This window comes from Ambystoma mexicanum, chromosome 4q (assembly GCF_040938575.1).
Source record: "Ambystoma mexicanum isolate Mex_15411 chromosome 4q, UKY_AmexF1_1, whole genome shotgun sequence".
Classification (NCBI taxonomy): Eukaryota; Metazoa; Chordata; class Amphibia; order Caudata; family Ambystomatidae; genus Ambystoma; species Ambystoma mexicanum.
Genome location: NC_090928.1, coordinates 1,128,008,331 through 1,128,032,838, shown reverse-complemented (window position 1 = coordinate 1,128,032,838; position 24,508 = coordinate 1,128,008,331). Strand labels below are relative to the sequence as shown.

At 46.1% G+C, this 24,508-nt stretch overlaps 1 protein-coding gene across 1 annotated transcript in view; it reads left to right on the top strand.

Annotated features, from left to right (window-relative positions):
- The window catches only part of DNAH14 (dynein axonemal heavy chain 14), a 2,000,441-nt gene that overhangs the window by 953,653 nt on the left and 1,022,280 nt on the right, over nucleotides 1-24,508 (top strand). Inside the window, exon 42 of the mRNA XM_069608705.1 lies at nucleotides 12,284-12,410. Coding sequence (XP_069464806.1) covers nucleotides 12,284-12,410 — 127 coding nt within the window. The remainder of the gene's footprint in view (nucleotides 1-12,283; nucleotides 12,411-24,508) is intronic.

Sequence of the window (24,508 nt, the reverse complement as noted above, 5' to 3'; positions counted from 1 at the left end):
GTGCATCCTGTTTATACCGGTTGCCATGCTCAGGATGAGGCCTCTGGTGATGCTCCTCCTTTCCAATTTGAACCAGTTGTCGGATCCTCAGTCCATGAAAATCTCCATTACAAAAGTGGTCCAGAGTTCTATTAGGTGGTGGGCGCCAGAGGGAAACCGTTTCAAAGGGGAGTGTCTTCTCTCTCCTTCATGTCAAATCTCTGCGACAACAGATGGTCAAGGGCACTGTCAAGCTCACCAGGAACACGGCTTATAAAGTGCACATGAAAGCTTCCCCCACATGAATTGATTGTAACTGAAAGCCATTTTGCTGAGTCTCAAATTTTCTCCCTCTTATCCAAGGGAAGGGGGTTCAAGTGTTCACAGACAACAGAAATGTTCTATTTGAACAAACGGGGGGGGGGGGGTGGATCCCCTTCTGTCTGCCTCCTGGTCTGCATGACCCGCATGAGAATGAGTTAAACCAATCTGCCATTATCCTGTTATTTAAGAAATGTTTTTTTTCCGATGGTGATTTGTTTGTGACCGAGAACAACTGTGTTTGGAGTATGCTTCTCGGCAAGGGATGGGACTCCATTCCCTAGGAGATGCCTTCAGCCTGGACTGGTCACAGAGAACTCTATGTGCGTTTCGCCCTTCCCTTTCATTTGCTGGGCCCTGTGTACCTTCATGGAGCTTTGCAATTGTAGCCTTATTTTGGTGGCACCATACTGTGCTTCGCAGACATAGTTCTGTGATGAATCCGATGGTGTTATTAACTCCTCCCATGTGGCCAGGGGATGGCAGCCGCTACCTGATCCTGACCCTGGGGGTGGCTATATGTTGGAGGATCACATGTAGGGAGATAGTATGCGGGGAGATGTAATGGCATCATCGGATGAGAAATGGTATCCCCTTCTCCTTCTGAGGATGAACTTCCCATTCCTAATTCCCTTATGGCATATTGTCATGCATCTCCTCATCCAACAACGAAGGGTTTAAAAACCTTTTCCCAAGACCCGTAGGCCAACCTTCAAACTCTGATCTGCCTTATGAAAACGCCATCTCAGATTCCACATACAAATCATCCAGAACTGCCATTGGAAACCATTAAGAATACTTATCCAGGTTTTTCGTGCACATTGTCAAGAAGGGACTTCAATTGCCATAACTACCACAATACTGGGACGAGGAAGAGTAACTGAGTAATGCAGAGCGAAGGAGGCCACCAGTACAAGAAGCACTCTAGTTGTTGGGTGCAGACAGCGGTGGCTGGGAAATGTAGAGAGCAGAAGCGGACAGTGGTGGTGTGCTGCTGTTGGGAGAGAGCTGCTCCTCTCAGTGCAGAACGAGAGACTGAAGGGCTGGAACCAGTGCAGTGGATCCGACTGGCTCCAGAGCCAAGGAGAAGGAAGTTGCCATGGCAAGAAGACACCTTGACATAACACCAGGAGCCGACGATATACTCCTGGGCGTCTGCAGGTGTTGAAAGGCAGCATCTAACTTACCAGTTCGCCCCGAGCCTTGCCATCATCTATAGGGCAGAATTTGAAAAAATACATGTCCTGAACATGACCAACCCGTTCCACAACAACATCAATATGTGGCGGAGATAATTGATGACATCATTTTCATTTGGAAAGGGCCAGCCGATGAACTCTCAGAATTTTACGCTTGGTTAATTACTCAGTCCACAGCAATAACATGTACCATCTCCAGCAGCCCCTCTGCCATCAATTTTCTAGACCTTACCATCAAGGTATAAGATGCCAAACTGACATGCACCCTGTATAAAAAGGACACTGATCGGAATACATTACTTCATTATAGAAGCAGTCACCCGCAGAATCTGAAGAATAATTTACCCTTTGGACAATTCCTCAGTCTTGGGAGAAACTGCTCTGATGTGCAACAATATCGACACCATGCCCAACAACTAGAGTCTAGATTGCTAGCTTGTGGGTGTACCCCAAGGAGCACTTGAAGAACACTCGCAAAAGAGCATTAGGCATCCCCCGGGAAACATTAGAACCAAGGACCAGGAGTTCCGGACAGGACACTATTACATGCGTCACTACTTTCAGTCCGGACACCAACAGGATCAAGCACATAATCAAAAATGTTATGGCCACTGGTCCAACAGAGCTTACCCAATGAAATTATCCCCAGGATGGCACTCAAGCGCTCCAAAAATGTCAGCGAGTTGCTTACACATTCCAGAATGCCTAAGAAGACGACAAGATCTACACTCTGGAACCTAAGGGACTTATCAGGTCATCACCCCTGCGGTACTTGCTCAGTTTTCAGATTCACAAGCAAAATAAAAACACTTTTCTTTTGCCCATGCGCACGCGTACAGCATTTTTGCCACTAACCTCCCTCGATTGTGCTCTGCCAACCAGCGAGCAGCTGCCTTCCAGAGGTTTGCAGTCGCATCGCCAGGTTTTGCAGTCTTGAATGCTGCAGCACACAACTGAGGTAAGCACCCCTTGAGATAGCCTTGGCTCGAGAACTACTCTGAACTTCTGTGCACCGTAGATCACTCCCTTACGTTGTCTTTCCCCCTCTCTCCTTTTTTTAGTGCCATGAATTGCGCCCTGACACTAATCCACTCTGCCTTCATGCCATACCAGCTCTGAGCTTCCATGAGCCCTCACGCGCCCAGCTACACGCGTTCTGAGGTACCCCTTACCTGCCATTACACACAGGACGTTCTCTCTCTCACCCCCTCCACTCTCCCCTTGCGGAGAGGGCATAGCTCTGTTGTCCCTTTCCCACCATTCTCAACCAATTGTACTCATTCCCGCAGATTGCCCCCTGAAACAGGGACCTGTACTGTGCCCTGCTAGACCTTTTTCGTCTTGGCCTGGAGACCGCCCCCTGATGACACACTGTCGCCTCATTTGCCCTCCAATACTGCATCAACTGGCTTATGTCCATATCCCAGGACCCCTGCATAGGTTAGTGCTACTGACCTAGGAAGCACAGCTTTCCTTCTTCCATTGTTTGTTTTACCCATCCATCTAGAACCCATTGCGGCTAGAGCTTTTAAACAGTTCTTTCCACGTGTGCTCTTTCCCACAGAGAGACACAGTCCACGGCCCAACCTAGGATTGGTCACTATTTGACTGCAGGCAGACCATAATTAGGTCTTTCTTTGACAACGCATTTTTGATAATCTTTTTTCATGTTAGATTATTTGTTCATGCTTGCATTTGTTTTTGTTCTTAACCATGATAAGTATTGTTCTGCACTTCACTGCTCTAACTATTATGTACACAATTGTGGTGCCTTGACTTTATGTTTGTATCATATGATGTTTAGAAAAAAACCTGTGCTTAACAGTAGGTATTGGTACACAACACCATAATGTTTTATAACTGCCATTCAAAAAAAGAAATAAAGACAATGGCTCAGCCATTTTAATAAGGCTACTCTTCCGAAACATGTGTTATAGGTCACTTTATTCCGTCTGCAACCATGTTTTCCTGATCTTAGACTGTGGATGGGTTTGGATGGTGATTTATTTCCACCAACACTTTACAACTAGTACCTCATACAAAACTAATAGTATGACTAATTTATCAATGGCGGGAGCCCCCCCTCCCCATTCCTTGCACTTCTAACTTACCAGAGCCTGGATCCGAGCAGACGAACCCAGAAGAAGCCTTGAGAGACAGGAAGGCCAAGAGAAGATGGTTGTGAGAAGCAAAGCACCGAAAGACCTTCACCGGCCGGTTACGATGGAACCCAGGAACGTCAACAAGACCCTGTGACTCCACCCAGGGACAGCAGGGACACTGGGGCGCATCGGCAGCCATGCCAAGTGCAAGTAATTGTGAATAAAGAGGCTGAGAAAGAGCGAAAGAGATTTTTGTCAAAAAGAGAAACGAACTGCAAGTGAAAACCTTTCGAGTTTGTCAGTGCATACAGTGCAAGTATATGGGAAACCCCATCAGGATAATATATCAAGCAGACACATTATCAAATAAAGTAGTTTACAAAAAGTCCTGGCAGGGGAGTATACTAGGCAGTTATAAATGTGTGATTACAAGAAATCCTGGCTTGAGAGTATACCAGGCAGGTACAAGAAAGTCAGAGAGGTTAAAGAGGTCCTGAGAAGGATATATCAGGACTGGGAAAATGATTGTGTTAACCAGGAGAGAAGGAACATAAACCTGTCCGGATAGTATACTGTGTGTCCTGACAAGACAAAAGTGGAAAACCACACCGTTTTTCTGTATCAGTGTGGTTGCTGGACAAGATAGGACTAAGAAACTGCAGCTAGTGAAAACACCATAAAGCAAAGAGGAATTCAGGGGAAGAGAACCACCCTCTGGAACAAGCATCCTGATCCTCGAAGAACTTTTATGTTGGAGTTATTCATTCTTTTTTAACACTTTTCTAAAACCACTCAAGGCCACAGACATTCCCCCTTTCATCTTAGAATTTAGTTTATTAGAGTGTGAGGGTCAGAACAGAACTTTGGACATGAGACAGTCTTATTTTGGACATTCTGACACAGACAAATGCTTAGTTTCTGGTTTAGGTAGGGAAACCCCTCTTAGAGCAGGGTCAAAGAGGAATTTTCCCAAACCCTTTTACTTTAATAAAAGACTTTGACCAAAAACATGACTCATTTGTGTGCGAGTTTAATTCCTGACTCCTCACAGTATTCAGACCTCCTTCTTTTGAAGGTAGTAAGTATTTCAGTTCTCCCCAAGTATTGAGACCATCTTGTTCAGCACTGGGAAGCAGTGATTCACCCTTGTCTTCTGTTGAGCATCTGCCTCCTGAAGATCTAGCTTATGCCATTTTAGCAAGGAAGTATTCACAAAAAGGCAATATAAGAACAAGTTGCCCGGTTTTGCCACTGGGCTGTTTTTTTATACCTTTTCTTAGTGGACACAGGCATTCAGCATCAGTCCTGTAAACATGATTTTTCTTCCATTGCTGCTTACCCTAATTCCCAAGAGCAGACTTTCTCTCTGACACTTTGAGGGACTTCTTTATCTCCATCCTCAGTTCAGGGAGCCGGTCCCTCAATGGGACCTTAATAAGGCTTAGCAGCTATTATGTTTAGGCCATTTGACCCCTGGGCCTCTTGCAATTTGGATCTTCTTACCTGAAGACATTCCTTTTAGTAACTGTTACTTCCGCAAGAAATGTGAGCTTCAAGCCCTCTCTTCGGAAGGTTCTTATATCATCTTTCATAAAGATAAGGTCGTTCTCTTGACTGTTCTGTCTTTCATTCTCAAGATTGTCTGATTTCCATTTGAAGCAAGTCTTTTGCTGGTCTTCCATCCCAGACCTCACACTTTCTCAGCAGAGGAGACTTTACAAAATCTCGACCGTTAGTAAGTCTCACCGCTTTTTAAAATGATCTATGTTGCTCTTTCTCCTTGAAACATGGTGGCTAAAGCTACCATTGCCAGATGGAAAATCTCTTGTATTTCTAAGGCTTCTAAGAATTCCCGCTTATTAAACCAGAGCCAAGGCAGCATCTGTGGCCTTGCCCATTGAAAATATCTGTAAGCCAGCCACCTGGGTTACTCCTCATGCTTTTTTGACCACTATTCATTGAATTTGTCCTGATGGAGAGGTACTTCCTTTGTCCCTGAGGTTTAGCGCAACCCTTTTGCTTGAACCATGGCAAGACAAAGTCTGTTTCCTCCACTTATTACATGGATCTGCACGGTCTGGTTTCCCAAACAGTTGGGAAGGAGGGAGAGCAGAACGTTTGAGTATGTAAAAATTACCTTCATGGTGATTCCAGTTTCTCCCTCCCTTACAATGCCCTCCCATCCATGCCTTCTAAGCACATGTTGTGTTACAACCTCCATGGTGAAAAACCTGGCAGAGGTAGACGTTAGTGACATGCACGGGTCGAGTGGAGGTGGGCATGCACAGGGGTGCTCGCATATACCAGCATCATTCTAAAACTCTTAAAATGACAGCATCGTCTGTTCCAGAAGCTTTTTCCCTTCCACTCTACGGTGCAGGTGTACCTAACCAGTTGTAAAGCAGGGGGAGCAATGACTAGGAGTGCTGGACTCACCTTGAAGGTATTTTTACAGTGCTATGCCTTGGTATAGGGTAGCTGATTATCTCAATTGACGTAGGATCTATACCCTCTCTCCAATTCTGATTCCTAATTGATTATTCTCCTTTTCTAACCTGGTCCTTCCTAAGTGTTCCCATTGACTGGATACAGATTTCTCCCTACTTCTGATTTCTCCCTACTTTCTCCCTAATTCCTATTTCGTCTGATTTTTTAATGTCGACCAAAGGGATAAAAGCTTGCTTCACCAATAGTTTAGTCAGGAAGAAGCGGACTTGGTTTGGACATATTGGCAAGTGAGCATTTGGAGTGTGTAATGTTTGGTGAAGCTCATATGAACTGGAAGTTCTGTGGTGGCTCTTCAGCAACAGCCCTCTTGATCTGCAATAAACAGTAGGGAACCACCTGAATGGAGTCCTGCCGGGGTTGTGCAACCGAATATAGAAGATGTATAGGACCTTGATGTTTTGCCCGTATCACGACACACAGGTGGCGAAGTGAAAGTGGCACTGTGTCTGGCAGTGCCATGGTAAGGGACTAGGGCAGTTCATGTAGGGGAAAGAGGCTCATTCTCTTAGGGAAGTTTGTGATGCAGATGCAGTGTTGTGAGGTTCAATACATCTCTCTTCCTGGCTATGATGTGTCATATCCTGAACTCTTTTTGAAAAAACATGCTTTTTTTTCCACTGATATGCTCTTTTTTAAATGTTGTTTCACTGTGTGTAAAAATGGCATATTCCATGTGTGCTTACGCTAATTATGTTAATTTCAAACGTGACGTATGTGTGCATTGTTTTTTGGTCTCTGAATTGTACATATTGCACAATCCCAACTTGTCATCTTTGCCTATTTACATGTGTTCTGATCCTGATGTGTTTGCATATTGTGTATTGTCTGCATATTAATGATGTGTGTGTTGCACATAACTCTAAATGTACCAATCTGTAATGAAGAATTTCTGAATAATTGCAATAAGTGGATGCATTTAATCATAAGTGGTACAGTGCATGCAAGGGGAAAGAATGTGTGTAAATGCGTATACTATGGGTCATACTGGTGGGTAAACTAGGCACACGTCCCGCAATCCTACAACCTGGAATATTTAGAGACAACCGGCAGCTGATCACTTGTTTCCCTGGCAAGACAGACTAAACCCTGCATACCTCCATGGGTGGTAAGTGACACTACATGCCAGACACAATCATTCTCAATAGACATGTATTCATTGAGTTTACCCATGTATATAACAGCTAGGCTGCCACCAAATTCCCATTAACATGCAGGAGAAGGCACTCCGCCATCTCTGCCTTCTACAGAGCATGGTCTGTATTCAATGATACAAGCCTGTGTTCTCTCATCACTGATGCACATGTCACGCACAGGCTCAGCCTCACCGCTGTCACCCATTGTTCCAGGATAAGTCTTGCATCTGTCCGAACACTGTACAATACAATGGCCAGTTTTGAAAGAAAATCCACTTACCTCCAAGTAGAACCCCATGTGCGGTCCATGCTGTTGTTCCATTTATCTCCAGAAATATATTAAAACTTTCAGCCTAGAGCTCTCTTTGCTCATTCTTTGCAATCCTTAAGGGTCCAAGCGATTTACCTATAGTGCCATTGAGTTAATGTTGATAATGACCTGGGTGGCAGGCAGTATCATCTGGTTACAGCACTGATTTTGCCCTTGCAGCACGTGGGCCATAGCTGGGGCTGTCTTGGCGATAGCGGCCCACTGCCAGGTGGTTATCATCTACAATGTTACATCATATCTAGCATAACATATTTGGACTGTACTCAATGGGTCTAATTAACATGTCAATAAGCCACCACCTAAATGCCTGACTGCTCCTTGTCTCAGAGTTCATGATGCATCTATAGAGTCTGTTTCACAAATCCATATATCGAACAAAAAGCTATTACTGTGATTTTGTAAACATGCATTAACACCTGACGCCATGTGCGCATTATAATTTCCATATCATTAGTATTATTGTATTAAGAGCACAACTAGCTATGACCGAAAAGTCTACAACCTTCAATTGAAATAATCTCTTCGTGAAACGTGCATTTGACGCCTTCCATTAATGTGTTCTAGGATTTTGCATAGTTCCCATTGTCAAGCTACAGGGCTTTTACTTTGAAAGAGGAGGCCTGGTCTGCTGATATTATCCTATTGTGTCCTGCTTGGAAATCCTATGCAAGACGCGCTCTGTGGCAGCAGCATGGTCTTCTCCACACGCCTTCGCTAAGTGCTTTGATCTTGAGTCTAGTGCTTGGCCTGAGACCAGGTTTGATGGTATGAAACTGTAGATTTATTCTGCTGGCCAATTTAATCTGCATGACTATGGTAACGTTGTTCATATGTGTTAGAAGTTGGTTGGGGAATCCTTACACGAGGTGATTATTAATAATATGAAACCCTTCTTAGTTGATGTTGAAAGAGCTTCCTGTTGAGACTTGTAGCTCCTTTTTCATCTACTCTCCAACTTCTATTTCATATTTATTCTTACTGAATGAAAACCGTTGTACAATGCCAAACTTATACATACACACACAGATCTAGTGGAGAATTGGTGCTTCATCCGGATAAGGTTCTCTGTGGGCCAGTGTAGAAGCTCTGCCCATTTCCACAGCCCAGCCACCCAGCCATTCACTCATGTTCACACACTACATACACCCATTACAAAGAACCTTGGAGATTATGGAGGACAGTGAACATAACACATCTTACCTCAGTGTTGAGCTGCAGTGGAATGAAAGAGCAAAATCAAACTAGCTACCACCCAAACCCCCTCCCTAGATCACACCTTTTGCCTTTTTTCCATATTGAGTGCTCCATCCAACCTGTTATTTAGACCGCATTTGTAATCATTTTGTCAGGCTCATTCTTTCATTCACTTTCCTATGGTATTTGTTCTTTTTCTCTCATGTTTTTATATAACGTTCTCCCTAGGCTACACTTATTAAATGTTTGCATTGGCCACCATATCATTCCTTATGATATGATGTGCCCATTATAATGCGCCTGTACACAAGTGTTTCTTACATGCTTGCACCTCCCCACTGATGTGGGCCTGGCTTCGTTTTTTGCAGAAAACAGCCTGCTCTATTTCACTTTTTCTCTGCCCACATGTTTTATGATGGGCATTCCTAGGCTCCTTTAATGGTCACATCAGCAACAAGAGACCGTGGCCTATGCTCTTCTCTGGTCACCACCATCGCCCCCACAGTCAGGGCAGGAGACATCTGCACCCTTCCACATGCAGTTACAATTTTGCTCTTTCATTTCACTGCGACCCAACACTGAGGAAAGCCATGTTCTGTGCAATGTCCTTCATAATATCCCTGTTAATGAGTGCAATTAGTGTGTGAACATATGGCTGGACTGTGGAATTGGGAACAGCATGTTGTATTTATTCTCAAAATAGTAATTGAGAATCCACTAAGAGGCTTGATCTTAAAACCGAAAGGCAGGTGTCTGTTAGGAGAGTTTTTCTAAAGTCCACTCTGAGGTAAGACTTTGTTTGTTTGTTTGTTTATTATTTATATTGCGCGCCAAACCCTGAGGTATCAGGGCGCAGAAGATACAAGAAGTCTTTCAGCTTAGGTTACACATAACATACATACAAATCAAGAGATGAAGAAGATACAGATACTTAATGTACACATAGCAGATATACAAATCAAGACAACGAGAAAATACAGATACATAATGTACAAGAGACATAAGATACAAGAAGACCACTATACAGACAGCATGATAACAAGCACTCTGCACTCTATTGGCAATATGATGAGGTAGGTGACAGGGTATTACTGATCATTGTCTTTAAGCTAATTAATGACATTCTGTCTGAAGTTCATGTATGATTGTTCCGCTTGTAAGGATGGAGGCAGGGAGTTCAAAAGCTGAGCTGCTTTAACTGGAAAGTTGCTACCCCCGACCTTGGATAACTTAAATCTTGGGACAGTAAGGCAGTTAGTATTAGCTGTTCTAGTGGGCCTAAACAAGGAATCTTCTCAGTAAAACTATCCCAATGGTTTTAGATCCCCAACTCTTAGCATAAGTCTGTACTACTCATGGAACCTTGAAGGAGTGGCAGAGCAGTCAGGCTGATCATAAGAGGAAGATGTGAGCTGTAGATAAGTACACTGAACCTACTTAGTAATGCAATTCAAAGAAACACTTACACATACATGTATATTAAAATATAGATGTATTATATTTACACAAGATATGTCTTTAAATACTCTGTACATTGAACCAAAAAAAATATAAATACTTTTAGATACTTTTCAAAGGCCACTGCTTAGTTTGTAGTTGCTTGCGGTTACAATTGTTAGTGTTTGACACTAATGACAGTTCTACTGTATTATCGGTACTACTGCGCACTCGCGTAAGACAGAAGAAATACGGTAATTACACTTAGTTCGCAAAATCACATAAGATAAGGTCTTTTAGGAAGAAAGACAGTTGGTTCGTCAAATACTAGCAGAGCATAAGGTTATAGAGGCAGTTTCTTTGCACAGCAAGGCTTTTAAGGTCCAGTTCGTAACCCTAGCTAAAGTCAGTTCGGATTCCGCCTTTTAAAAATTATGCACTTCAACTGGGTCGGAGGTCTCCTTATATTTGAGTTCCGCAGCTCTGGAGAAGCACAGCACCTAGTGAGATGGCTCAGATTGGAGTTTGTCTAAGGACTGGTTGTTCCCATGAGTCAAAGGGAAGGAGTCTTCCTATTAGGAGTTCCTCTATTGCACAGAAAACGGGGTCAGGACAGCAGTGGTCGCTTTACGGTGTTGCAAAAGGTCTGCAGGCCTCTGGTCGTCGTCTTCTTCGGTTACTTCAGTTTCCAGTGCTCAACTTCCCATTCACCTCAGTAACCTCAACTTTTATTCACTTTCAGCACAAACTTCTCTGCAATCTCTCTCAGCAGTTTACAGAAAGGTCTGGGTCGCTGTCTAATCAGGACAGCCAGACCTCCAGTGTAAGCTGGTTCCATTCAGGCACTCAGGCAGACAAAGAGCAAGGGGGTGAATATCTCCTTTCCCACTTCCTGCCTGCCCAGACACACTGGAGCCTAGGCGGGTACACCAAAGGGTTCCCACCAAAGGCAAAACACACACACAGACCTCCGCCTAGCAGAATGGTAGAAGACAGGCTAACAAAGAACAACCATGCTAGAAATGGCAAAAAATGAAAGGAGCCACCAGGTTAGAACTTGGTTAGCCCTATTGTACACAACGAGACTGTAAACACAGTCTGTGTTAAAAAATAACACAATAGATAGTTGGTATAACATGTCCACTACCACCAGTCATAACTAGAGGGTTGTCTATGGTACTAAAAAGTCACAGGAGCAGAGAGAAGGGGGGATACTAATTATCCCCTTGGCACTCTCCAGTAGGTGGTGTGTGCCAATCTCTCAAAATATAAAGTTTTAGGAGAGATACAAAGTAACTCTCTATCCTTAAGAACAGTAGAAAGTAAGGATACAGAAAGAATCTCAAAGGAGAAAAACCCAAAGGGTTCCTAGCAACACTACCCATAACGAGCTGTGTTCTGCAAAAGTAAAATACAGATCCCGGGAGGATAGCTCAGCGGCAACGTACTCGCCTTGGAAACCAGATGACACTAAGCAACACAGGTTCGATCCCTGGGTCCGCGGTTAGAAACCTCTGGGTATTAAGCGCGTTATAAATAGGCAACTAAGAGACATATTCCTGTAACAGCGCCTCGATGCTCCAGGGCTGTGTGAGCGCTTTAAAAATGCAAATAAATCAAAAATAAATAAATAAATAAACAGACGTTTTAAAAGAGATATGGAGGAAGGTAGACTCCATAGGACAGGTACAAACAGAGAACAGAGTTCCAAAAGACAGAGCCCATAAGAATGAATGAGTGGAAAAAGGCTCCACTCATTCAGGATTTAAAGAAAAAGGTCCAGAAGTCCAGAAAAAAGTGCTGTGGGTCTCACTAGGAGAAGGGATGAAGCATAAAAAAGATAGATCTCACTAAGAGTTGCACACACTGTACCCTGAATATTATTGTTTTGGTGCAAGTCAACCATGTTTTTCACAAGAACCAATTCTATCTTCAGGCACATTTCTTTTTTGTGGTGTACTTGTTTGTAAAAAAAGATATTTTAGTATTCATATAATAGAATTGTTGTAAATGAAAGTATTCTGCACATTGAAAGGTCACTGATAAATGAGCTATTATCTTTAAATCTTCTACGGTTAGGTAACACCTCTGACGACATCTCCGGAAGATCAACTCCGCGCATGCACTCAGCCACTTCGTTTCGCTCATTCAATGAAATCAGCAGAAACTATGACCAGGCAATGAATGAAGGAAGCATGAAGGCAAGGTCAGTAGTGTGGTCACTGTGTTTAATCCTTCTTCACTCAAAGCTTAAACGCCATTGTCAGATCTCCAGGTGCTATGAAGTGAAAAGGAACAATTTCACTTCTCTTTAGATCCCTCTTCATCAACAATCACCCACAAGTGGGATTCCAGAATGTTCATTAAAGCAAATTGTCCCTTTTGGGGGTGAGTGTTCTTGATGGGAAAACAACCGACCCTAATGGTGCCTGTTATTTTACCCTTTGGTAATGTGGGCTAAGCTCAACACGTACTCGTAAAGCACATTAGCGGTGTAATGCTTAACAACTCAAAGAACATTCACAGTAACAAATTAATTAAAGCAACTGTCAAAACCAAGTTAAAATAAATGCGCCAATTTCCCATAATACAAATACCATAAAAATCAAGCCAATTTGATTTAGTAGTTAACAGAATTGGAAACAAACTCCCGAAGGAAACCCAAGAAAACATTTTGTAAAAGGTTTTAAATAGATATGTAACTAGCAAAAGTACCTGTTCACCCGAATGGGTTCTGGAGAGTGACATTACTCTCATCAATTGTTGATGTTCTGATTCGCTCATCGCTTGATGTGCTCTGTACCGTGAAGTAAGCTGCACTGAGAATGGGAGCGTGTGGCTGACTGACATACCCCAGAGCAGACGTTGGGGGATAGGCGAGAGTTGGTGTGCTGCTGCATACTGGGACCTTCTGCTCTCTCTCTCTCCACCTGTCGCCTCACCCTGGCATGGTGCAGTTCGCTGGGGTGCATTGCGATGCAAATATCTTGGAAAACACACATCCCAGGGTCTTCAAACATTGTTTTTGAGGTCCCTCAAGTTTTGTTCCTCATGTCGGAACCGGTCCTTCTATGACCACATTGATATTTTGCCGATTTCAGACAACCGTCTCATGTGTGAAGGTGCTGCAATCTGGGGTTAGGGGTGGGGTATCAAAATGTCATGTAGCAAGTAATGTCTGGAGGGTTTTAACAGGTGACTCTACAGAATTTGGTGCAGATTGGTGAAACGGTATGGAATTGTATAAGGAACATAAACCCACAAAAATGTTTTGACTTGTATTACTATAAATGGGATTTTCAATTAACATGAGTGCCTATGGGGCATAATGTTAATCAAGGGAAATGTGAAACACGCAGCTAAAGGTCTCCAAAGGTGGCCAACTCATGAACACCTGCTGTCAGCTACAATGAGCAAGTTTGTCCCAATCAATAACTTTCTAATTTACAGGAGTTATTTAATGGAGCAAAAACAGCACCAGCAGGGTGGATCCAAAGGCCATTCCAGATGAGTATTCCACAAGGTCAACTAGGTATCTCGGTTCCCTGAGGTTAAGAGAAATGTTCAAGAGAAATGTTCAAGCACAAAAGGAAGGTGCAGACATTTGGTGCAGGGAAGCCAGATGCCTCATATAACTTCCCTCAGTCAGTCCTCCTGATGCAAGCCCTCTGGAGCATTTCAGTGATCAGTAGTTCCCATCCCCAAGCAATAGCTGACCAGGTTTCACATTTCCCGGGGAGACTCAGGAAATGTGTGTCCATCGTATGCTCGTACTTTTGTCACTGTTTGAAGGTTGACCATTGTCAACTCAACCAAAAGAGATTGCCTTACAGTACCTTTTGAATTGCACTTCCAGTCGCTGTCCCAGACCCCTGTAGAATCCTTCTGACTTGTCCTAATTCCACTGTACCCTGAAACTCTCTCCATCACCAGAATAGACTCTAGGGTAATTGCTCACTGTTATGGACTTGATGGTCGTGCAGAGTATAAATACCTCCGTCCCCAAGTACCACACAGACAACACCAGAAATACTGCCTGTGCGGTCTTTGAGGCCACAGGTGGAAATCTGTCGAGCCGATTTGGGAACAGCCGGAAGAACCCCTTGAACGCTGTAAAGCAAAAGGTTAGGCAGTTATGCACAGAATAGGAAGGACAACTAAAGACACAGGAAAGTTGGTGCTGCTTACCTATCTGTACAAGAGGAGGCCCAGAGATGTGAGGGAAGGCTGAACCCCGGAGCAGGAGTAGCTGGAGGCTAGGAATATGGATGGACAGGTAAACACCTAGAGTGGAGGCCGGAGGCCAGGTTACCAAAACAGACAGACGTGATCCGTAGAATATCCAGAGACGAAGCCGAAGTCAAGTAAACAAGAGGACCAAAGTTCGAACAGGAGGGTGAGGCAGTAGCAGTCCGTGGAGCAAAGCGTAGGTCGGCAACTGAAGATCCAAAGTTCGGTAGTAGAAGGGTAATGCGAGACAATCCGTGAAACAAAGCGTGGTCGAGGCACAAAGACAATCCGTAAGTATCAAAAAGGCGTAGAGTAGCGTCACGTGATCCAGGAGGAAAACAGCTGTGCAGCAACGCTCCTTGTTTCCGGAAGTCTCTTATAGCAGTTCAGGGGTCACGTGATACGTGACACGGGAGCGTTGCTGCGTGAAGGGCAATCACGTGATCCGTGACGCGCGGGTCTCCGTGAGCAACGCTTTGCGTTGTAGCGTGATGTCAATCTCCAGTTCAGCTGCCAAGAACGGGAGGGGCGATAAACGCCGGGTCTGCCATGCAGTGATCTGACAGGATGGTTGAGGGTCAAGGGGTTACGTGGACCCAGGTAAGTGTGTGGGGTAGTGGGAGGCGTAACAGAGTCCCCCCTCAAAGGCCCACGACCCCGTGGGCAGGCAGGGCAGTCCCTGTGGAAACGGGCAACAAGAAGCGGGGCATGGACATCATTGGAGGAAACCCAAGATCGGTCCTCGGGACCGTAACCCACCCAGTCGACGAGATATTGAAGACGACCCCTGTGAAAACGGGAACCCAAGATAGCACTGACCTCGAAAACATCCGGAGAGGACACCGAGACAGAGGGTGGTGGAGCAGTGACACGGGTAGGGGCCAGGCAAGGCTTGAGGAGAGAGGTATGAAAAACCGGGTGGACTCGCCAAGAAGGAGGGACAGCAAGGCGGAAGGCCACAGGGTTCAAGATCCCAGTGATTCTATAGGGACCCACGAAACGGGGCAACAGTTTGCGACACCCAGGTATACGCAAGTGTCGGGTTGACAACCACACCCGGTCCCCTACGCGATAAGCAGGGGCCACCGACCGCCTCCGGTCAGCCTTTGATTTCATCAATGTTTGGGCCTCACGGAGATGGACAAGGGTCCGAGCATGGACGCCCGCAAGGTCGCGAACACAGGCGTTGGCAGCAGGGGTGTCGGAGGAGAGATCCGGGAGAGGAAGGGTGCGCGGATGTTGGCCATACATAGAATAGAAAGGAGAGAAACCAGTAGCCGAGTGTCGTGAGTTGTTATATGCGAACTCAGCGAGGTGGAGCAGATTGTACCAGGAGTCTTGGTGTTGAAGGGTCAGGCACCGCAAATATTGTTCCATGGCTTGATTTACCCTCTCAGTCTGCCCATCGCTTTCTGGGTGATAGGCAGAGGAGAAACGAGCATCGATTCCCAGTAGTTTGGTAAGGGCACGCCAGAAACAGGAAGTGAACTGCGACCCGCGGTCCGATATGATGACCTGTGGGAGACCAAAAAGACAAAAGACTGTCCTGAAAAACAGACGGGCTAGCGTTGGGGCCGAAGGTATGCCGGTACAGGGAACGAAGCGAGCCATCTTAGTGTAGGAGTCCACGATAACCCAAATGGTATCATAACCTCGTCTGCGTGGCAGATCCGTGACAAGGTCCATGGAGATAGTATGCCACGGTCGGGGGGGTATGGGCAATGGGTGGAGTAGGCCTAGGGGGCGTCCTCTACGTGACTTACATTGGGCACATATCGAACAGGTGTTCACGTAGTTCTCTACATCCCTCCTCATGGACGGCCACCAGCACCACCGGTGTACAGATCCAGGGTGCGTTGCTGCCCTGGGTGACCGTTTATGGCAGCATCGTGAGACCAGGCCATCGCTTGGTTGCGCACATCGCATGTGGGAAGGAACAACCTGCCCTGAACAAACGGCAACCCCTCTCGTAGTACAATGTCCCATTCTGTGAGTGCATGCGGATGTTGGGAGACCCAATGTCTGATGGCGGTAAGCAGTGGCTGGGATGGTGTACACAAACAAACAACATGACCCTTCCCCAACAATGTGTCTGGAAACGAAGACAGTGGTTCCCCCCCAGGTGAACGGGATAGGGCATCAGCCTTACCATGAACAAGACCTGGCCTGTGCTTAACCACAAAATCAAAAGCAGCGAAGAACAAATGCCAACGCACTTGTCTGCTGTTCACGCATTTAAGAGAGGCCAGATCCTGTAGATTCTTGTGATCCGTGTATACTATGGTTTGGTGTTTCGCCCCCATGAGGTGGTGACGCCATGATTGGAGGGCGTCCTTGATGGCCAACAACTCTTTCTCGGTCACTGTATAGTGTGACTCGGCTGCAGTGAACTTCCGTGAGTGATAGGCTACCGGATGCAAACTACCCGTGGTTGGACACGGTTGTGACAGTATGGCACCCAGAGCAAACGAGGAAGCGTCAGCCTCTATTACAAACGCAAGGTCCGGGTCAGGGTGCTGCAATACGGGGGCAGAAACAAATCTGGATTTAAGTGCTTCAAAAGCCTCCTGGTGTACGGAGGACCAGACAAAAGGGACGATAGGGCTAGTTAGCGCAGTCAGGGGAGACACAATGGAAGAAAAACCGGCAATGAAACGTCGATAAAAATTAGCAAAGCCGAGAAAAGACTGGAGCTGTTTGAGGTTGACAGGGACTGGCCATTCCGTGACAGCACGGACCTTTGACTCATTCATAGACAACCCTCCAGGGGTGATGTGAAACCCCAGAAACTCCACCTCCCTTGTATGAAACAGACATTTCTCGGGTTTGGCGAACAGGGCGTTCTTTTTGAGACGGGAGAGTACCTCTCTAACATGAGCGATATGTTCCTTCAAGGAGGATGAATAGATCAAAATGTCGTCCAGATAGACCACCACGTACGTATCCAAGATGTCCGAGAATACATCGTTGATGAAACGCTGGAACGTTGCAGGTGCATTACAGAGCCCGAAAGGCATCACTGTATATTCAAATAATCCCCGTCTGGAGCAAAATGCCGTTTTCCATTCGTCTCCACGCCGCATGCGGATTAGGTTGTATGCCCCTCTCAGGTCCAATTTGGTAAACGGGGACGCCTTCGTCAACCTGTCCAGTAGCGTGGAGATGAGCGGAATGGGGTACCTGTTCTTCACGGTGATAGCGTTTAACCGTCTATAGTCCACGCATGGGCGCAGATCACCTTCCTTTTTTGGGACAAAAAAGATAGGGCTGGCAGCTGGAGAACAGGAAGGACGGATATGACCCAAACGCAAGGCTTGCTGAATGTATTCTTTCAAAGCCCGTTCTTCAGACTGTGATAACGAGTAGATCCTACCCCTTGGTATAGGAGCATCCGGGAGTAGTTCAATAGGACAGTCATAAGGTCTGTGTGGAGGTAGTCCTTCCGCTGTGACTTTGTCAAAGACCATTTGATAATCATGGTAGTCCACAGGAATACCTGCCATAACGGCTCCCACAGTGTGAGTTGACGTGGTGTCAGTGGCTGTTTCCCTGATACTGGAGGAAGCCAAGGCGCCAAGGATTCTGGCGGGAGAGGAGAGTGATTCAGGTTCTGTTAGGCAGAAGTGCTGGCATTCTTCTGACTCGAATGTTACCTGTCCCGTTCCCCAATTGATCAAAGGGTTGTGGTGCCTTAACCAGGGGATACCCAAAATAACCCCGAACTGTGGTGTGGTGATGAGGTCAAATGACAGGCTCTCCTTATGAGTGCTCTGTATCACCACTTCCAAAGGAGCAGTTTGGTGCTTAATCGGACCAGAGGCCAAGGACGTGCCATCGACCGCTTGCACTGGTTCCGGGTGTTCCTTTTTGATCAAAGGCAGATTGAGACGATGGGCTAATGTGATGTCTATAAAACAACCCGTGGCCCCGGAGTCGATCACGATCTGAACGGCATGGACGATCTCCTGGGTAGGTTTCAACAGGGCCTGGACCACAACCGGTCTGATAGGACCGAAGGCGGGTTCAGTGGGGGTCGTGGATAGGCTCGCCGGTGCCCCCTGTATCATGGGCGAGCCTTCTGAAAACCCGGCGCCTTGTTCTTTGGTCGTCGGGGGCATTCCCTTACGTAGTGTCCATTTAACCCGCAGTAAAAACAGGCGTTGTTGGTTCTCCGACGTTCCCGTTCAGACTGCGTTATTGGGCTTCGGATCCCACCTATTTGCATGGGTTCAGAACTGGCGGGGGAAGGAACAGGGGTTGACTGGCCAGAAAACGTGGTTTCTGCCTTCCGTTCGGACCTCCGGGCGTCCAACTGTAGTGCAAGGTCTACAAGATCCGTAAACACAGAAGGAAGAGCAGGAACCACTGATAGAGCGTCCTTCAAGGAGTTACATAACCCACGGTAGAACACGATCGCCTTTTTCTCCTCTGGCCAGGAGGTTTCAGCGGCGAGTTGGTTATAACGGGTGATGTACTCGATAAGTGTTTGCTTTCCCTGTGAGAGATCTAGTAATTCCAGGTCCCTTGACTGGGCCTTGTAGCGGGTGTCAAATACTCTAGCCATTTCCGTTATGAGGAGCTCAAAATCATATAAAGCTGGATGGTCGTTTTCTAGCATTGGGTTTGCCCAGGTGGCCGCTACACCAGATAGGTGGGACAAAAGGAATGCCGCTTTTGTGGTAGAATCGGGGAAGGCTTGGGGTCTGCACAAGAAGTGGAGCTTGCATTGGTTTATGAAGGTGCGGTACTTCCGCGGGTCACCCTGATAGCGTTCTGGAGCGGCAAGTGGGAAAGAGGTTGGGAGCAAAACAGGTGTGGGTACGGAGGCCGGGGCCGGGACAGGTTGTACTGGAGGGGCAGGGTCTCCGAACTCGGCGTCTATAGGCAAAGGATAACGTGTGCTTTGCAAGGCGTCTAAGCGATGGTGAATGGCGGTCGTAGCTGCCGCCATGTCGGTCCTAAGGGCCGCTACGGCCTGCATTAGAGCGGTCACTGGGTCCCCGGCGGAGGGATTCATACTCTGAACGGCCAAAGGCTTCACAGTCTGTTATGGACTTGATGGTCGTGCAGAGTATAAATACCTCCGTCCCCAAGTACCGCACAGACAACACCAGAAATACTTCCTGTGCGGTCTTTGAGGCCACAGGTGGAAATCCGTCGAGCCGATTTGGGAACAGCCGGAAGAACCCCTTGAACGCTGTAAAGCAAAAGGTTAGGCAGTTATGCACAGAATAGGAAGGACAACTAAAGACACAGGAAAGTTGGTGCTGCTTACCTATCTGTACAAGAGGAGGCCCAGAGATGTGAGGGAAGGCTGAACCCCGGAGCAGGAGTAGCTGGAGGCTAGGAATATGGATGGACAGGTAAACACCTAGAGTGGAGGCCGGAGGCCAGGTTACCAAAACAGACAGACGTGATCCGTAGAATATCCAGAGACGAAGCCGAAGTCAAGTAAACAAGAGGACCAAAGTTCGAACAGGAGGGTGAGGCAGTAGCAGTCCGTGGAGCAAAGCGTAGGTCGGCAACTGAAGATCCAAAGTTCGGTAGTAGAAGGGTAATGCGAGACAATCCGTGAAACAAAGCGTGGTCGAGGCACAAAGACAATCCGTAAGTATCAAAAAGGCGTAGAGTAGCGTCACGTGATCCAGGAGGAAAACAGCTGTGAAGCAACGCTCCTTGTTTCCGGAAGTCTCTTATAGCAGTTCAGGGGTCACGTGATACGTGACACAGGAGCGTTGCTGCGTGAAGGGCAATCACGTGATCCGTGACGCGCGGGTCTCCGTGAGCAACGCTTTGCGTTGTAGCGTGATGTCAATCTCCAGTTCAGCTGCCAAGAACGGGAGGGGCGATAAACGCCGGGTCTGCCATGCAGTGATCTGACAGGATGGTTGAGGGTCAAGGGGTTACGTGGACCCAGGTAAGTGTGTGGGGTAGTGGGAGGCGTAACACTCACAGAGCAAGTTCGGCAGGCCTATCTATTCCACTGTTCCTGAAGATAAATTGGTGATATGGCTTCTTCATGTTTTGTACCCAGTGTGAGGGCTCAGAAATGTGAGGCAGACAACTTTGTGGAGGTTTTTCAAAAGATGCCATTTTATTAACTCAAAAGGTTGGATAAACACCTCACTATCCCTACCTTGACGATGATTTCCCTGCCTAAAATAAACTAAAGGTAAGATTCTAACAAAGGATATCTGTCCCTCAGACTTATACATATAATAACTCAATAAGGTAATACATGGCAGTTCAAAGGCAACAAATATAACAGTTTAATTCACAATATGATAAGTCTCTCCTTATAATCTGGGTCAATTCACTGTCCCTAGATTGAAGCAGGATTCTGCTTCACAGTTCCAAAATGAAACAAGGAAACCCTGATTTGTATTAAAAGTTCCAACCAAGTTCTTTGTGGCTTCAACTTGGCAACAGCAAGTTCCAACACTCATAGTTTCAATACAAAGGTTCTTTCTCTTCCTTTTGCAATTGTAAGATTCAAAATTATCTTCTTCTGATTAACAAGGAATGATTCCTTAGTATGTCAGTAACAACATAAATTGTCTTTGTCAGGATTCTTTGCAACAACGTATTATTTCTGAAAAAAAATAATCTCCTCTGCAGCACTTTCATACAGTTCGATCTTCAGCAATAAAAGTCAGTCAGAATAACTTGTTAACACCAGTTCACAGCACGTCATCAACTTCTACCTGGTTTTCTTCCATGCCAGGAAGGTTTTCCACGTGGGTATACTCCCCTGCCTGGACAGTAATTCTCAAACAACAAGTGTCTCTGTGGTTAAGATCAGGTTACAACAGCTTTGCAGTGTTCATTCCTCTACAAGATTAGACTTTTAGCAATTCTTCAGGGAAAGAAAGATTCCCATTGGTGCTCTTTAGTACTCTTTTGCACTTTCCGAACCCTCTGCAAGTACTCTTCTCCTTCTGACTAACCTTTTCCGGAAGGGCACTTTCTTGCCACTTTTGTTTCCCCACTGTGTTAGCAACCAAACACAAGGATAACATTTTCTTCTGCTGCTTCCTTGTCTTTGGCAATGTGGGTTTATCCCAGCTTTTGTGATACGCTTCTTCAAATAGAGGCAATAAGCTTTACAACCTTTGGAACTTTCATTAGTCCCCTTATGCCTTTGGCAATATCGGTTGTTTTTAAATGGCCTTGCTTTGTTTTGTTTTTTCGGCTTGGGTTGTCTGCATTAGGTTCTTATAATATTGCTGCATCTTTTTGCTGGGTTCTCAACAAACTCACACGTTTAAAAATACAGTTATTTGGTTTCGTAAAATACTGTATTAGCTGGTTTCTAATAGTTCAGTATTCGAAATAGCCTTCAATTTTATTTCAATTCAGGATCAGAAAGTGCCTTCCTTTCCCTGGCTACATGAGAAGGGGGCCCCAGACCAGGTTTTCTGGGGAATCATCACAGGCTCATCAGACCAGGCCAATGGCAAGTCAAGGAAACAGTCCTCTTCAGTGAAAGAAGTTTGATTTGAAGGGCATTTATTAAGCATGGCATTTGCCCTAGGGCATCTTGGCACTTCTAGCAGGAAAAGGAAGGAGACTAGAAGATAGGAGTTTTCAAGGCTTTGCAAAAAGCCAAATAGTTAACTGTAGCTCCAAAAAGGCTCTGGAGGGCGTTCCAAAGGGCCGCCGCTACCACAGAAAAGGAGCAACCCCCGATGCAGCTATATTTTCACTGTAGGGACGGCCAGGAGGCAAGCATCAGATGAGCGCAGAGCCCGTCCATGGACATAGGAGATGAAACTTGGTCTACAGATATTCTGCCTCTTGTCCGTAGAAGGCACGATGAACCAGGCACAATGCTTTGAAGCGAATACGCTTACACACAGGAAGCCAATGCAGCTTTAAGCAGAATGGGAGAAATATTAGAACAGCGGGGGTGGAGGTGGCTAGCCGTGCAGCCGAATTTTGTAAGATCTGAAGACACTATATCAAGTAAGAGCGTTGGGCAAGAAAAAGGGAGCTACAATTATCAATAGAAGATGAGACAAGAGCAGACACCACTGGAGCGTGAAGCTAAGAATGAATATAGGGAATAACACAGCAGAGAATCTTGAGTTGGAAGTAACCTCGCTGACAGACTGCACTGACCTGAGGTTCCATGGAGAGTGAAATAGAAAGCTTCACTCCCAGATTGCTATAGGAACCGGTAAGGGAAAGGGGCCCAAAGAGTGAGGCCAGAAGTCGGTGGTTCAAAAAGTGAAAGCCAAGGGAGACCCAACCACCAGTACCTCAGTATTTTTGCCGTTCAACTTGAGCCAGTTATTATTCATCCCTTCCCCCACGGCCTCTAAACAGACATGGAACTTGGCCGCCGCCTCTGGGGTGGGGATGTCAAGAACTATCCTTCCTTGTGAAGGGAGGATAAGCTCAGTGGCAACGAGCAGGTCTTGGAAGCAAGACCACGCTGAGCAACACTGATTCAAATCCTGGATCCGTGCTTAAAATCGACCTTGGTTATTAAGCGTGTTATAAATCCCTGCGTTTGCACAATCCAAAAGTACAAGGCCTAGTAGGATCGTTCTTCCCTCCCCCCTTGCATTGTTGTGTCATTACAAATGAACAACTACATTATTCTTTTAAAAGGCGCTCCAGGATCTGCGTGTCATCCGCATAGGAATAACAAAGGAAGCCGTGGGAGAAGATCAGTTTGGTCAGAGGTTGAACATAGGTGTTAAATAGGACCAGGGAGATGGCAGACCCTTGAGGAACACCACAAGTGAGGTCCACCACCTGAGAAAAAAAAAGGAGGAAAAGCGAGTGTTTGGCGCCGGTGTGTGAGAAAGGAAGAGAACCAGGCCAGGACGGTACCCGAGTGGCCGGCCCCTGCCAGGCGATCCAGCAGGACCTCATGATCGATGGTGCCAAAGGCGGCAGAAAGATCAAGCAGCAACAAGGTGCTGATGCTGTCCTTGCCATGGGTACGTGCCAGATTGTCCATGACACAGACCAGAACACTCTTGGTACCACACCCTGGACAGAAGCCTGACTGGGATGAGTGAAAGAAAGAAGATTCTTCAAGAAAGGCAGTGAGCGGACTAGAGATTTCAGAAGCTTCATAGAGAAGAGGAAGAGCGAGATGGGCCGGAAAGTAGCTGGAGTAAGATGGTCCAGCAAGGCTTTTTTAGCAACAGAATGACAGTAGCATGCTCAAGAGAGGCAGGGATTACTCCTGTGGACAGGGAGGTGTTAACAGCTTTGGTCAAAAGATGAATGCAGTGAGGCGCTATAGTTTTCATGATGCTGAGTGGAATAGGGTCCTGAGGAGAGGAGGACTTTAGTTTAGAAACTGCAGTGGAAACATCACAGGGTGAAAGAGCGGAAAATGCACTAAGGAGCTGCAGTGAGAGATACCGTAGGGGGCTAAGAGAGAGCAGACACAGAAGGGAGCATGGAGTTAACATTAGACCTGATGGTTTTCATTTTGGCCATGAACAAAGAGTGATACGGAATCGCACAAGTCTTGGAAAGACAGAACCGGGTCCGATGCCATAGGTTCTAGGAAAAGCTTCTTCCGAGACATGCAAGTACTCCTTCAGGGGTAGCTGATCCATGCTAAGACATTCTTGCAGCCTACAACCGAGTAATGTCACAAGTGAGAGGCTCACTAACACATGCTTTTGTTCTCCCATATGCACCCTCCTATGCACATCCCAAGGCTAGGGACAGAAGATAATCCAAGCTAATACTACATGTATGTCTTCCAATGTTTTACTACACTCTGACTTAATTTTACATACTTGAAGGTCACAGTTTAGTTCCCACTCCAATACCAGAAAGGCAGAGGCCTTCATTCGGTACAAAGAGGCTTTCCCATCTATACTCAAAGGAAAGACATCTGGCATGCTTAAATAGGAGGTGGTGCCACTTACTGTGGATTGAGCCACTGAGCCAGGAGGATAGCTCAGGGGCTATGTTTCTGTCTTGGAAGCAAGACAACGCAGAGCAACATGGGTTTGAATCCTGGTCCTGCGCTTAGAGACGGGTCTCTGGTATTACACACGTAATAAAAGATGAATTAATTAATTAATCCACTGTGTCTTA